Source organism: Sebastes fasciatus, chromosome 23 (genome assembly GCF_043250625.1).
Source record: "Sebastes fasciatus isolate fSebFas1 chromosome 23, fSebFas1.pri, whole genome shotgun sequence".
Taxonomy (NCBI): Eukaryota; Metazoa; Chordata; class Actinopteri; order Perciformes; family Sebastidae; genus Sebastes; species Sebastes fasciatus.
The window spans coordinates 15,244,262-15,260,504 of NC_133817.1; the positions used below are offsets into that span (position 1 = coordinate 15,244,262).

Genomic DNA, 16,243 nt, shown 5'->3' on the forward strand with positions numbered 1-16,243 from the left:
CGCTCTGTGCTCCAGCTGCTCTTTTCTCTCCTGCTTTCTCCAAAACACCACGCAAAACCCTGCTCCAATTTATTCTTCTTTCCCTGTCAGATTTTCCTTTCCACTCTTCTGTCAATACGTTTTCACACCTTCTGCCCCGTCATTTCTCTTTCCCTTCCTTCGTCTCACTATCCTCCCACCCATCTTCACTTCACTGCTCCGATCCAGCTGTTCAGGAGTCTTCCGCGCCCCCCCCACCCACTCTACCACCCTCCGTTTCTCAGTTCATCCCTCTTTCCCACCTACCCCCCCTCTCCTCACCTTGTAATTCTCCACTCTTGCTGTAGAGTTCTCGCCTCTGCTCCCTCAAGTAGGCACTCATGCTGATGGCATGGGAAGATGATTCAAACCTACAAAACACACACAAAAGGTTCAACACACGACGCAACAGGAAACAAAAATAAGCATTACATTTTATGTATTTAAATTGGTCTTTTGAGATATTTAAATTTTATAGGGCAGCAACTAACAATTATTTTCATTGTCAATTATTCTGTTGATTATTTTCTTGATTAATCGATTAGTTGTTTGGTCTATAAAATTTCATAAAATGGTGAAAAATGTAAATGACGTTCTCAAATATTTTGTCCACAACTCAAAGATTAATTTTAACGTCATAGAGGAGTAAAGAAACCAGAAAATATTCACATTTAAGAAACTACAATCAAAGAATTTTGTCATTTTTTTCTTAAGAATTACTCAAACTGATTAATCGATTACCAAAATAGTTGGCGATTAATTGAATAGTTGACAACTAATTGATTAATTGTTACAGCTCTACAATTTTAGACATCTCTTTCTGTTTATACAGGGCAATTTATTCTATTATTTTTCATATATTCGGTCTAGCACTAGGCAGAGAGCAAAGGGCGCGATGCTTACTTGAAGAGCGACTGCTTGGCACGCTGTGGTTTCTTCTTCGCAAAGAAGGCAGCAAACTCGCTGCCGGTGCTGGCATAGGAGAGCTGAGCCGATGGCTCCGTGGCACTGCGGCTGTTCTTCACGTCCAGATACTCCATCAGCAGGACCTAAACAACAAAACAGAGCTCTAGGTCAAAAGATAAAAAAAGCAGAAGAAGTACCTCAATAATATTTTTATGGGAAATTATCCTTCAGCCAGGTTACATGGGTTCAATCTTTCCATGTACACACTAAGTGCATCCTAAGTGCTTTTGTGTAAGACATACAATTCATATGGCTGTTGTTCTCTGCCAGCAATTTGAAGGGAACACCCAATTTTTTTGTAATCATTTCGTTACAAATTAATATCTAGCACCTCTATGTTGGTGACACTTTGCTTCCAAGTTGGTAAAAAAAGGATGGGCCACGGTCCAGTGGGTCTAATGGAATATTACAAAGACTCTAGTAATAGGTGACAAATGATGTGATATATTAAAGTACAATCATAACAAACTACAAAGCACCGATCTCAACTGCCAAAAGCTGTGTAAAGTAATTCACTGAAGCTGCTTTAATTCATCACATTCATATTATTACACTATCTTCCTATTATTTCACCTGAGATAATGTAACATGGGAGTGCTCAAGCTCATTAATGACTTTAAAGCTCCCACTCACAATCATATCCTGTAAGTTCAACATGCCTTATTCATGAGAAGCTTTTTTTTAACCAGAAAGCCTTTGTACAGCAGGTCTACTTCTAGATTTACATAAACATTTACATACTTTTACCATCAAATTATGCTCCATTAGTGGAGCTCACTACAAAACATAGCTGAAACTATGGTCATGTTAAAAAAATCTTTGCTGTGTGAATTTGAATTCCTCTATTTTCATATCACATTTTAATGTAAAACTGCGATTAAAGGAACAGTGTGTAACATTTCATAGGATCTATTAGCAGAAATGTAATATAATATTCATAACTATGTTTTCATTAATGTATAATCACGTTAGCTTAGAATGAGCCCTTCATATCTACATAGAGAGCGGTTCCTCTTCACAGAGTCTGCCATGTTTCTACAGTAGCCCAGAACGGACAAACCAAACACTGACTCTAGAGAGAGCCTTTTGCGCTTTTACGTTACCTTAAGGCCACCGCAGTTCTCCGACACGCTTGTGAAACTGCGGTAACGTGAGCTGCAGAGTGCAAAACTGTTGTACCAGCAGCCGCCGTCTAACTACAAACGGAGGGGTTCTCAGTTGGTTGCAATCTGCAGCCACACCACTAGATGTCTGCCACATGTCTACGCACTGTCCCTTTAAATAATGCCTTGTTCAGCAGATACACATCTAGCAGATCAGCTATGGATATCCCTGACAGCAGGTTTTGTGTTTAGCGTGGTTTATAATATCACAATTTATGGCAACACACCAACGTCTACAAAGCCAATCCTGAAAGCAAAAGAAAATCCAAACTTTGAGACAGGAAAAAGGCCACTGACAAGACCGGGTCCCTTTGATGACTGGCGTGAAATATTTTGTCGACCATTTCCCTGATCTGTCTACATGATCCATGGTGGAATCCATCAACGTCTTATCATGCTTCATAAAAATCTTATCGACTTCTAACAATAGCCGAGGACGAGCACATTGAATCTGTGGCCAGACGGAGAGAAAGTTAACTTCCTCTCCTCTATCATTCTATCTGCACATTCCCTCTGTTGCTTTCATTGGCTCTCATTTTTCACAATCTCTTAGTGCTTCATCATCTCTCATTTCTCACATTTCTATTTTCTCTCTGTTGCTACCTCATTTTCATCGTCCCCCTTTCTCTCTTCTTCATTCCCCTCTCTCTCTCTGTGTGAATACATATGTTCCAAAATAGCCTCCCATATCTAATAGCTTCATAATTTAGCAGGGCCATTTAGCCTGTGTGTGTCTAATTCTGAGGTGCAGTGTGGGTCAAGCCCAGAATGGGACAGGAGTAATGGCCGAGCAGATGGAGATCCATCCCGACCATAATGATGTAATTAACGCTGCGGAGAGCTCCCCCCGTCATGCATGGGAAAGCCTTCGCATGCTTGCGTCGATGCTAATTTACGTGTACACACATGAATGTACGTGCACAGCCATGAACAAAATAACGCATAAGCAGATATTTCATGGAATTATTCTGGTTTTAAAACACAAGAAAGGTCAGAATTGTTGAAAAAAATAGCTAAAAATTGGCACTTTTGTAACTTAAAATGTGATTTAATGTTAAATGAGTCTGGTGTCATAGCAACTGGTCACATATGTAAATACATGCATCTTCTACCACACATGTAATTACTCTCTAACATACTTCCCCACATCACAGGCAGCGCTGGAGGCCATCAAACGCGCCCTCTCCAACTGGCAACACCGGGGCCTCCGCTCGCCACTAGCCTCGTGCCGCAGCTAATCCTATCAGTGTATTAATTACTAATGATGAGCTGATGGAGCGAAACCCCCACTCACTTGCAAGCTGACGCCCAAGTGGACTTAATGAAATGCCAGCACTGGGCTGATGAAGGGGCTCCGACCCTACTTAAATTGCATTAGCCCAGAGACAGCGTGAACTTTGGAGGCAATTAACTGGACTGCTAGGACAGAGAGAAAAGATAGAGGAAGAGAGGGATGGGACGCAGGAAGTAACACGGGAGGAGAGATAAAGGTGGAGTTGTGGAGAATGGAAAGAGCAAAAGGATTATAGGTGTAGAGTGAACACTGAACAGAATGCTAAAGAGGAAATGGAAAAGGAAAGCGAGGACACAAGTTAAATAACAAGTTGTTGCTGATTTAACACCTCTAAGTGAAGTTAGAAAAGAGAGGGTTGGTTTCCCAACCTCATGAATAATTCTGGCGAGGGCGCAAGACTTTAGTAGGCAGAAAAAAGTTTGTGCTAACATCCCCTCAAATCTACCTCGATAACAAGCTCTACATTGGCTCTAAAAATGTTAAAGCCAAACCATTGCAAATATGTGTTTTTATCAAGTGGATTCGATGGTACTTACTAAATATATCTCCATCTTATTGTGCAGTGTGCAAACTAATTATCAAGAACAAAAGAGCAATTTCAGAAACTGAAGATCTCATCATTGCTTGTCAAGAAAGTATCTTTTAATAAACGACAAAGTTTTAAAATTACACTTGCAGTGCAGCAACATCTTATCCAACTGAAGTCACTTTATTCTTGAAATATATTATCTTTAAGAGTTAATATGAGCACTCTGGTGAGTCAACGTCTTCTCCACCTGTCAACTACTCAGTTCAAGTTCATTCCAAGGGACTTAAAGGGGAACTACGGCCATTCTCAAAATTCATATGTCATTCCCCATGGTCTACGACAGTCCAAAAAATATGAATAAACATGAACAACTCTCTCCCAAACTCCCAAAACTGGAGAGCTAAAACTCAAACTTGTGATGTCATAGCGTAAAAAGAATAGGGAATGATGTTACAGATGACACTGAGAGCACCCAGGGGAATATTCCCAGTGTATAAGGGAACATTTTCGGTTAAACTACAATAGAATAAAGCTCATTTGGGTATAAAAAAGAAAAACATTCTGTGGGTCCTCAAAATCAGTCTCCCATTAATTGGCTATTTACGAAATCACTCACTACTCACTATATAGTGGACTATATGGTGCCATTTTGTAGTGCTGTCGGAATGTATAGTGAGAATTATTATACCCTATATAATGGACTCAAAGTATCCCACAATGCATTGTGAAATATAGTGGACAACAATGGTCGTTAAACAGGTACTACATACCATCATGCATTGCGCTGGAGGAAAAAATGGCAGACGGACGAGAGGAAAGAGAGCAGCGTGACTGAGAGTCGTGGCACGAAAATAATGTATTTAATGTGAGCAGAGCAGCGCATCGCAACACAAATTGTATTTATTAATTTGGTAAAACAAGCTTATTGCCCCCACATTCACAACGCTCGTTAATTCTTACCTTTCACAATAAAAGCCCTAGACATATAGGCTGCATTACCGCTTCCCAAGAGGATGACTCAGAGCATTTCGCTGAGGGGCAACTCAGTGAAATAGCTTACATATGTATTTATAACAAAAATACATGTCGGTATTTATCACGGAGGGTCTACCAGCCGACAGCAATGGCGTAATTAACGGCGCAAATGACCTGAGTAGTGTCTGAAAGTGTTTTTTTATACTGCAGATGAGCTCACTATAAACTCCTCTACATGCAGGCTTTATACTTGATGACATCACAAGTTTGAGACTTACTTCTCTGGTTTCTGACTTTGAGAGAGAGCAGCTCATGTTCACTAATATTGACTGAACTTTCCAAGGCCATGGAAATAACATATTGGAATTCTTAATTTAGGTGGTGTTCCCCTTTAATATTAGCATACTACTGCCTACACATGTTGCAAATAAGCTACAATCACCCACACCAGCACCTGTTCAGCACAAACACAGCACAACCTAGTTGCCTAGCAGTACATGTTCCAAATATAGCAGAGAATCATGCATGCGAAGCTTGAGCGCGATACCTACATTAATCTCAAGGTGGCTCGTGATCTACTTAATGTTGCACCATAAAAAATAGAACTTTACAGGTGGTGTTTTGATGGCTGTGATGGATAGCCTCCCACCAGTAAAGTTCAATGTACTGTAATAATGTGCTGTAACTGCATTTATATGGATACATCCTTGTACATCCTTTCCAAATGAATACGTCTGATAAATGTAACATAAGATATTTGTTTTATTTGACACAAAAGTGATCCTTCCTGCCTGTGGAAGATTGTTCTAGCCTGCTATCCACTAATAAAACAATGGGGCAGCCCATCCTTTCCATATGACCTGCATGCACTGTACTTGTCTTCATAAGACAATCTCCCTTTCTTCCTTCCGCCTCCCTCTTACCCATCAGGTCAAGCATATGAAATCTCATTAAAATTGCTATTACTCATTCAACAAAGAGGCCTAGATCCCATTACTGTCACCTGTGTATGACCGCACGGCTCATCTAGTGAGGCACACTTGCAAAGAAGTGTCAAAAATTAGGGACAACAACAGACATTTGGAATTACAAACAAGGAGATAATTGTGTGACCAAAAGACATGAGTGAAAGACATAAGCAAAACTGTAATTAGGAGACAATGGGGGAAACAAAAGAGTTCTCTCAGTGGCTGCACCCACAGAGCGTCACATCAATGCAAAACAGCACAGATACGCAAGTGACCAAAATAAACAAGTCTACAATATTAATTAGGGATGGCCTCCGGAGCTCGGTTCCAAATGGGAGCTATATCTAATTTAGTAGAAGCCTGAAGCATTGATAACGTCCGACGTAGCTGGCTCTGCTAACAGAGGAAGACAAATGGTATAGTACTACCAGATGGAAACAAAGTCTCTTTCCACATTTCTTTCTTTGTTTGAACAGGTTATGTCAAAAAAATCTGGCATTTTGGGCACCCCGGTAGCTCACCTGGTAGAGCGGGTGACCAATGTACCAAGGCTGAGTCCTTATAGCAGCGGCTCGGGTTTGAATACGACCTTTTGCTGCATATTATCCCCTGTCTCAACCCCTTTCATGACTATAACTATCACTATCAAATAAAGGTAAAATGCCAAAAGAAATAATCTGGCATTTAAACATCAAAGCATCCTGTTAGCAACTTCTTCAGTGTAGACGGATCTTGATAAGTTCTCCAAAACAGTAACTCCATGCTAGATTAGTTCAGCGAACTTCCACTGTAACTTCCATTAAAAAGGTTACAGAGAGTTGATGGAGAAACAGGAGGAGAAAATGACAACAAAAAAAATCAATATTCATGTGTGAATTTGTGGATGAAAAAAGGGATGGTGTGTACAGAAGTGAGACGTCGGGAAAATGGCTCTTCACACCGGATACTAAGCGTATTGGGAGTTCACGTCAACTTCAGTGTGTGTGCGTGTTTGGGTGCTTTTGTGTGTGAGTGGTAAGGGTATGGGCGAAGTGGTCAAAATCTTATATCACGATATAGGTCATTTCATATCTCGATGGCCATATATATCACAATATAGCATGTTTTGAGGTAATTCAATAAATATATAGTCTATATGAAATAACCACATGATAGAAACGATATAAAAGAAAGATATACGATAGACATTTTTATATGGTTTTGATGATATATATCGTCATATTGCCCAACCCTAGTGAGTGGGTGCACATGCAAAACTCACATCTCTCTCAAGAGCTGCCCTAACAAAGTCAATCATTTCCACCACAACTGTTCAATGTAATTCTATCAAGCAACCAATTCGGCACTTGAGTGGCTTGGGTTTCGTCCCAAACTTAAATCAGTCCACTGGGCTGAGTGCTAAGTTCTATTGGAGAAAAAAGCTTCAGCGCAGCCTGCCTTCGTAATTCATTACCAGCACTCCCCATCCATTTCTTCCGAAACCAAACGTCCCGAAGTCACCTCACTGTGCTTGGAGAAAGTGCACACTCATCCTCCATTCTGTCCATTAGGGCCCTAACACCCGACAAATCAGTGCAATTAAGAGAAAGCATCGCTCAAAGCTTTGCAGGTGAGCACTTGTCGCTGCACGAACTCGGAAGTCAATTGGCCAAAATTGAAGGAATAAATATCACTTCATTCTCTCTTTCCTTTCCATCCTCTCCTTCTTATTAAGTCATCTTAAAAAAGCAGCCGGGAGAATAACCTCAACACTTTGTTCCTTTCGCAAGGCTTTATTGAAATCGGCTGTTTTCCCATTAAATCCCTTGGCTGGTGTCTTGTCACAAAACATATTGACTGATATCCCTCGCTGCTAGCTTGAAGTGAAAGCCCAAAGTGTCCTTGGCCGTCAAAGAAAGTGTTCTTTATACGCCCTGTATTGATTGTGTTCCAGAAACTTCAATAACCTTCACAAGTTCTGACAGAGCTCCAGCCACAACTGCTCCCACAGTACTGAACTACGGCTAACCAGTGGGGGTTCCCACCTGGAGCGTATACGCATCTAGTCGATCTTTTGAAGGCTATCTTGTTGACGGAGAGAGGGAAGATGTGCCTGCGTGATCGCTGCAAACCCATTTCATTTATCTTCGTGTCCTTGCCGTGTCCCCGACATGTTTTTTTAATGTGAGAAACATTTCTGTGTGTATCTATTGTTTAAAACAAAGAAGGAAGAGGAATAATAGGAGAGTTGAATGGTGTTTCTATGGAAACTATCCATTAAGAAGATGTAAAGTGTGCTTTGAATCTTTTTTTCTAAGATACTCAAAATAGCAGTGAATGTGTTAGAGGGGCAATAATTACTTTAGATTCTATCTGAATAGCAAAAGAGATGACAACACGGATTAAACAGACTATATTACTTTTCATCATAATTGGTTTGGCTGAACTTTACCATTATGGTTTCCTTAAAGTTAAAAGTCAATTTTCTCTGTGTTGCTGCTCACTGAGACTGTAGTGAATCTTCATCTAGTAATTCTTATACTAGCAACTATACAGTAAATAAAGTTAAGCATGGTTTTGAGCGTCATATGAACTTGGACTGCCCCCTCTTAGTCGATTAGTCGACCAATAAGTCGTTTCGGTATTAGTCGACTAAAATGTCTTTAGTTGGTTAGTGGTTTTTATGCTTTTTTCATTCTGAATGACTTATTTCCAAGAAACTTACGAGCACATCTCTGGTAGACACAAGATTTAAAGTGGTGCTTTTGTGTGATTCTTTGTGGAGAAACTCCAGTTTATAGTTTAAAAGATTTTATCAACTAATCGAATAGTCAACAAAATCGTGTATAGGGCTATAGAAATGAGTCCTAAAACCCGGAAATGAGTTAGCGTTTTAGCACTCCCTGTCCCCTCGTCTGTAAATCAATGCATTTTTGTTTTTTAGTTTGATGCCTGAAATAAGCTCTGTGGTTAACACAAGCTTAAGAGATTTTAAAGTTTTGTTCTACGACATAAAATACATCAGTAAATATCCCACTCATGAATTTTGAAGCCTTCATGTGCCTTAAAAAAGGCGGTTGATAACAAGTGGCTAAATAAGACTACAAAACGTCATCACGCTGACTCGTCCACCTTTTCGGGTTTCGATCTGTATACTCGTGCTCATGCGACCGTGGTGTAGTGTGTTTATAGCCTAACGTTAGCTTTTTACTTCTGGCGAATGCATTTACGCTCCAAAAATCATAAAAGTGGTGTTCATTTGTGAAGATTATCTTGCTGAACAAAACATGTAAGTATCATAAACCTTTGTTTGCCACAGAGCTAATTTTCTCCATTAATCCAAAAGCCAATGGAAAAATCCCATTGGCTTTTGTCGAGGGAACCAGGGTGATTCTATTAGTGTTAGTCGACTAAGAATTTTTTTTAGTCGAGGACAACCCTAATATGGACACTTTGGGTTTATTTATTTGCCTAAACAGCACCTTGTATCTCTAAGAGTATGTGAGAAAATTGATGGTAACTGAATTATCTGACTAAACTGTCAGCATCTCACATCAAACTCGCGTCATAACATCTACCCCTAAACCATGTTGATGATCTTCCATAGCGTTTACTGTACAGGACATAATATCGTGTACCCTTTTGCAACACAGAGTCATAAAGTGCAACGACGATAAGTCAAGGAAATGATTGCAAAAACATACACGAGCAGTTGATTAAGTCTCCAGTGGTTTGGATGTAGTAAATATATGTGGGGATGGGGGGTTGGAGAAAAGAAGAGACTTTACTGTGGAGATGGTAGACTTCACTGCGCTCCAGCGATATGTAAATATGACAGCGCTTTGGAGGGCAGAATAAATGTGACACATTGATTAAAATGTTGGGCGAGAACAACGTAGCGATGTCTGCGCTTCATATCTAATTAAAAGAGATCATTGTCTTCTGGCTGCTCTCTGGCAGTTCAATTCGCCTCGTTTTCACTGTTGATGAGCCAGGAGAAGGCACCGCATATTTAAGCCACTTATATTTATATATATTTTTTTTGTCTTGGTTAATCTACGGCAATGAAAGGATTCATTTAAATTTAAGCTACGGGGGCCTGTCTTCTAAATAAAAGGGGAGGAGGATCAGAAATACATAAAAACAGGAAAGGATATTAGTTTCTGTTAGAAAACGGATGTGTCAAAGATATCCTCAAAGCCCAGGAAGAATCACAGAACCAAAGAGAGAGAGATGGCTTTACTGGTTAGTGCCACCAAGCGTATTCGATTGTCAATTTGATCAAAGTTTGCTTTTTCAAATTTGACTCTTTATTTGGCGGCCACATCAAAAAAGCTCAGCCCCTGTTGCACGCTTTCTTATCTCCGACTACAGTAGAAAACGTTAATATGCGCAAGTTGAAGTTCTCTTGTGACGTTTCTATGATCTAGAAAATCAGTTCTTTTGCAAGGCAGCATCTATCCATATTTTTGAATGCAGGCTCAAAACTTCCTTGTCTGCAGAGGAAGGCGAGCCACTCATTAAAAGTGTGATTTGCACTCCGGTCACACGCTCGCAGCAGACGACGGACATGGCGAGCAGTCACCCGGCCACAAATCCTCGCAGAATGCGCAAATGCCGAGCTAATTAACAAACTCGCACGCCTCAAACCGAACGGCCGACAAGGTCAAAGGGTGATGAACGTCGGGTAGCCGGAGACACTCGGTGGCAAATATACATTAAATAACACTCCCACTGGGTGGTCTTAATGAAGAATTCATGGAGAGGTTTATGAACTGTGATCTTTTATGAGCTGTGTTACCCAATTACCTGATAACGTATTGTGACTTCCATCTCGTTAATGATTCAAAGGGAAACTTGTGGATTTTCTTGCTCGGCACCCTAATGTTGTTTTGACTAACATTTACATCACATTAAACTAGCCGGGCTGACAAACTGACACATGCTACTATACTGTATGTTTTTTTTTAAAGAGGAAAGAGAAGCATATTAATCATTTATGGATACACAAAAAAATCCAGTCACTGTGATTTCTTTGATTTAACAGACTGCTTTGAAGAACAGGAAAGTTTCTGATGGAAAATGAAAAAGGCAATCATGGATAGGGAGTAGCAAAGGCATGCAGTGGTGTACACTTAGAAATGTAAATTCAATAACGGTGTGAATAATCAATAGATATACTTGCGCGCATTCTACAGAAAGCCAGAAATTGTGAAGTAGAGTTAAAAACACTCCTTCCAGCATCAATACCTCCGATTATCATCCAGTCTTCTACGCTTTGAATCGATACTTCCACACTGAAATTAACAGCGGGAGCATCCCCGGCATTTCCTGAACGAGGGGATGAGAAACCATTACATGAATTTTGACTTTCAAAAAGCTTGTTTACTTTACTCCCCCATTCGGAAGCCTATACCGGGGCCCGAGTCGCACGTTGACGAACGGCGTTTTCCCTGCCAAGGCCTTGTAGCTGGGTGCACCCCGTGTTTCTGTCGGCTCTCGCATCTGTCTGCCGGTATGTCATGTGGAAAGGTCAACCTGGTTTCCACGCCTCTCAACGTGGGGAAAAAAACACCTACCGAGAGGTTTCTGTACATGTCAAAAGATGTGAACTGCAATAAGTAAGAGGTGCAAAACAGGCAGGGATTCAAATGATTTAACTGTATGGGGGAAGAAGATCTTCTGTTCAAGCCTTCGTACCAATTATAGCAGTATCACTTTTAAATTGCATATTTTGCACGCAATAGTGAAATACTGTTATAGTAGAACTGAAGAACTGAAGATCGTAAGCAAAATTTGACCGATGTTTTGTAGGTTCCTGCCCCTCTGAGGGTCTTAAGACGTGAGATAAGGACTCTGTATCCTATAAAATTTAACAGAGGCCACCGTGGGAGCTGTAGGAATTTAATTTCTCTCATTGCTGATACGCGACTCTCTAAGACAGAGTGGGCTAAACGAAGGGGGTGAAAGGGAGTTGTGAGAAAGCAAGATAATGAGATGAAGAAGGAAATTACAAGGAGCAAAGAGGGGCATGCACAAGGTAGTGGGAAATTGAGAGACTGTACAGAGGCAGCAGGAATGATACTGAAAGAAGGAAGGGGGCGAGGGAAATGGAGAGAAAGGCGAAAGAACAAGCAAGAGATGAGAGAAATGGCAAGAGGGAGGGCGCGATGGACGAGGGGGGCTTTTCATATTGATACAATCGGTCAGGAAATAATAACACGAGTGAGTGAATAAGAAAACCTCATTTCACGTAATGAGTATTCTAATCAAGAGATTACATTATCTCACATCGCAGAGACAGGGGAGAGTGAAGCCCCTGGCAACTGGGTGTTGGCAGTGATGCTGCGTGCTGGGGAATGGCTTAATGCCCTTCTATAACGGCGCTGAGCTATCACAGCACACATGCCTATGCACAATCACACACTCGGAAACACTCTAGCATACACCTAAACGCATACTCCTGTATTTATGAATCCATGCACGCCAGCTGGAAATAACTCAAGTTATTGGAGCCGTAGTGTTTGAGTTAATTTTTTTGAGTTTTATGATCATTAAAAATGTGTGCATAGAAGAAAACAACCAAAAAAACGGGTCCCCATGGTTACGCGTCTCCAACCGGCAAGGAGGCTCTCAGGAAGTGACGACATAAATTAATGCTCAGTGCGTCCGAAAAAGATACACACTACTGTTTATTCACACAAAAGTATGTTGAATGATCGTACACATATTGGGTATGTAGTGCATAGTATTGAGATTCTGAACGCAGACATCAAGTTCTTAAAAAGATAGCTCTTATAATCTATCTTGTATATTTTTAATGCCTGTTAAAATTAAGAAAGAAGCACCTCATCCTCTTTAACAAATTCGTGCTAATTAAAATGTGCTTATACACATGAGAAATGCTTCAGAAAATGTGATAAATTAAAAATTACGCAACTCCCAGTGAAGGAGCATTGGGGAGAAAATGCTGTTTTCTTTGGGATGAACACACACAGAGACATACGCACACACACACCGCATCGCTTTGAGAGCAACTACTGCCACACATTACCCTCTGAGATTCACCATAGGTCAGCCCAACAGCTGCTCAGCCCCTCAGCCAATCAAACAGGAGCAGGGAGCAAGGACCCGGCATAAATACACGCCAATTAAAGAACCCCAAATGAATCCGAGCAATCAAGCTTCCCCTGTCTTTTTTTCTCTCTTGCTACTTCTTACTGACAGATTGAATGCCATCCATCACATCACTGTGACAGTTTCTCTGCTGATTAGTTTACTATGAGAGAAGGTGAATTAAATCAATGTTTTAAGACAAGTGCTGGGTGGGAAATAAATCAATGAGGAACAAATCTCCATGGCAGTGGATGAAAAATTAAATCCTGGGGGTTTGCCAGCAAGGGAAGGCGAAACAAACAAGGTGCAATGCTACAATATGGCCTTATACTGCATTCACATTTGATTCTTATATAATCTGTACAGCTGTTGCTGTTTAAAGCTGCGTTTTGATTTGATATCTAGGGTCTCAATACTAACAAATATACTCAGTACTCTTTGCTCATATCTGACCTGCAGCACTGTCTGGATCTTGGCAGAGACGTCGGCCTGCTCGTAGAGTTTGATGCCCTCCTCGTGGGCCCTGCGCGGGTTCTGCACGGCGATCTGCTGCATTTGGGCCAGCACCACGCTGTGAGCCTGGGCCACTGCCTTGAACTTATCAAACAAGAGCTCCAGCAGTTCCAGCAGCAGCCTGTAGAGGGAGCCAGAGAGAGCCAGAGAGAGGGGTGAAGAGGAGAGAGGGGGAAAAGAGGGGAGATCAAGAGAACTTATGAGAAGTAACACTTAATAAAAATTACAAATAAATATTTCACTTTTGGAACATTTATTTTCTAGACAGTTTATTGGTTAGGAAAAATACACTACTCCTGCAGTAAATCTCTTGGCCTTGGATTTCTATACAAAGAAAGGAGAAAGCCACCTAGGAATTCAGTTTTAATATTAGAAAAGAGAGGAGACTTAAGAGTGTGGGGTGACTGCTGGTGCCAGCCGGCACACAAATGAACAGATTTATTTTTTCCTATGACCAGCAAAGACCATAAAAGTGTCCACACCCCAGAGTATTTCCACAGTTAGAGACTGCTTTCTGTGCTCCTGCAGGTTTGCCTCACCTCCAAATTCATGGTATCCATTAAAAAACGGCTGAGAAATACTGATGGTCATGGTAAACAGCATCCAAAGGCCCTTTTTCTTTCTAACATGATTTCATAACAACAGTATCAAACTGCCTTACATTTGTGTTTTACGTCTTCACTGCCACCAGAAGGATGTATATGTGTACAGATACCTTCTACTAAATGATGAAATGATTCCTAAATCACCATATTTACCTACACAATAAAAGGTAATTGTAAAACTGCTATGTATAAATCCTAAATAAACTATAGCTGCCCTGAAGAAAATGAGGGAAATAACAGATAGCAACAAATAATCTACCCACAAATCATTACTGAGTGCATTTCACATTTACATTTCCCTGTTTTCATTAACATTTCGTATTCAGCAGGTATTCACGGCTATATCTCTCAGACAGCGATAACTCGGCACCTGTGCTGGCTATCGGAAGTGTAGTGAGAGCTGCCCAACCTGGACTCAAATGAACAGCTACTCTCATTAGTTCTAAATGGCTCTGGCTGAAGAAGAGAGCACAGCCAAAACCAAAAAGACCTTCCACTTGATCTGAGTGCTGCTCTCTGGATAGGAAACTCATAGTTGCCTGATCTACACTAATGCTTTCATACAGACTTTTGCAATACCTGCTTTCTGCGCGAGGACAAAGCTTTCAAAGTAAAGAGGGAACAGAGGTTACATTAGTTGAGTCTGACTGAGTACCCGGTGCACCCATGCTAGCGAGTGCCCACTTTATTTTAGTGGAGTTTAGTGGACAGTTAATAGAAATATAGTCACACTGTTTGTTTAACACTGGTCATTTAGTATTCTCACCTGGCATTTTAATGGGGTTTTATTTCATTGGTGGCACCTTTTTCCAATCTGATACCAGCGTGATAATAAAAATATATAGTTAGAATTAGCAGTATCGGACGCATTTCCGTTACCGGTAGCGGAAACACTATTTTTTTCTAGGCAATTACAGCTTAAAAGTTCAAAATATTGTCAATTTGAAGACCCAGATGGACCTAGATTTCTATAAATCTTTCTTTTCTGGGCAGCTGAACTATTCTATAAACACACAAGCTTTGTGACTCTTACATGTAGCTGCATTTCTAATCTTACACTCAACTAGTATATATTTAACACGCCTTATAACTAGAATTACCACCTTGTGGTTGTATGCCTCGGCCAACCAGTGAAGTTTCAGTTTACATCCTTGTCTGTCCAAAATGTCATCACTTCATCATTTTATCCAATTAGACATGTGTGTGAAATTGTCAGAATTAGCATATTGATTTGTGAGTTATGGCCAAAAATGTGTTTTGTGAGGTCGCCGGTGACCTCTGACCTTTGACCACCAATTTCTAATCAGTTCATCATTGAGTCCAAGTGAAAGGTTGTGAAAATTTGATGATATTCGCTCAAGGAGTTCCTGAGATATCACGAGATTGGGACGGACATGAGGTGACCTTGACCTTGACCTTTGACATCCAAAATCTAGACGGACGGACAACCAAAATCATAATGCCAATCATAATGATAATGCTCAAAATCTTGAAGTAATGCTCTCTAGAGGCTCTACTTTGGGACCCATATCTTACCCACTTATCCTCACATCTAACTGAATCGTTCCTGCACCAACCGATCAGCTTTTCTGCTAATGAAACAATTATTATTATTAGCCAGAAGCTAACCAGAATAAAAGTCAAGGTTCCAAACCAGAAAAGCTATGACTGCCAAAAACAAACCATCTTCTATTAAGTATACTGAAAAGCCCCTGAGCCCTTACCTCATTAATGCCAAGTCAATACAAATTACACCCCCATTTAAATGCTGCAAGAAAAGAACGCACGCTCAAAGTTTTGTGAAGTGGCCAAGGTTTCCTGGGAAGGTATCAGGATAATGTAGAGGCAAGATGGATGCTTCACTAGGGGGCATTTTGGTTGGCTGTCTGTCACTACCACTGGCAGTAGCAGCGAGTAAATGTTATTAATGGAGAGGAAAGCAGGCACAAATCACTATGAGCTATAACTCAGTGAATGGAAGATGTTTGTGAGACGAGGAGAGGAGCTGCGAAATGCCAACAAGTCAAGGAACTCTCCCTCTCTCTCTCTCTCTCTCTCTCTGATGTATAAACATGAAGGACTGACAAGAAAAAGGATGCACAATGAACGGCAACTTT

The 16,243-nt window shown here is 40.7% G+C and overlaps 2 protein-coding genes across 3 annotated transcripts in view; one reads left to right on the top strand and one right to left on the bottom strand.

The window, feature by feature from the left end:
* Positions 1–16,243, bottom strand: part of exoc4 (exocyst complex component 4) — a 139,429-nt gene that overhangs the window by 106,679 nt on the left and 16,507 nt on the right. For both annotated transcript variants that reach the window (XR_012592582.1, XM_074624836.1), the window contains exons 8-10: positions 13,462–13,642; positions 922–1,067; positions 301–389 (exon numbers count right to left, since the gene is read on the bottom strand). Coding sequence is in view for 1 of the 2 variants with exons in the window: in XM_074624836.1 (XP_074480937.1) it covers positions 301–389; positions 922–1,067; positions 13,462–13,642 (416 nt within the window). In the remaining variant the exon portion in view is untranslated. The remainder of the gene's footprint in view (positions 1–300; positions 390–921; positions 1,068–13,461; positions 13,643–16,243) is intronic.
* plxna4 (plexin A4) overlaps positions 1–16,243 on the top strand; it is a 452,991-nt gene that overhangs the window by 653 nt on the left and 436,095 nt on the right. The window lies entirely within an intron of this gene.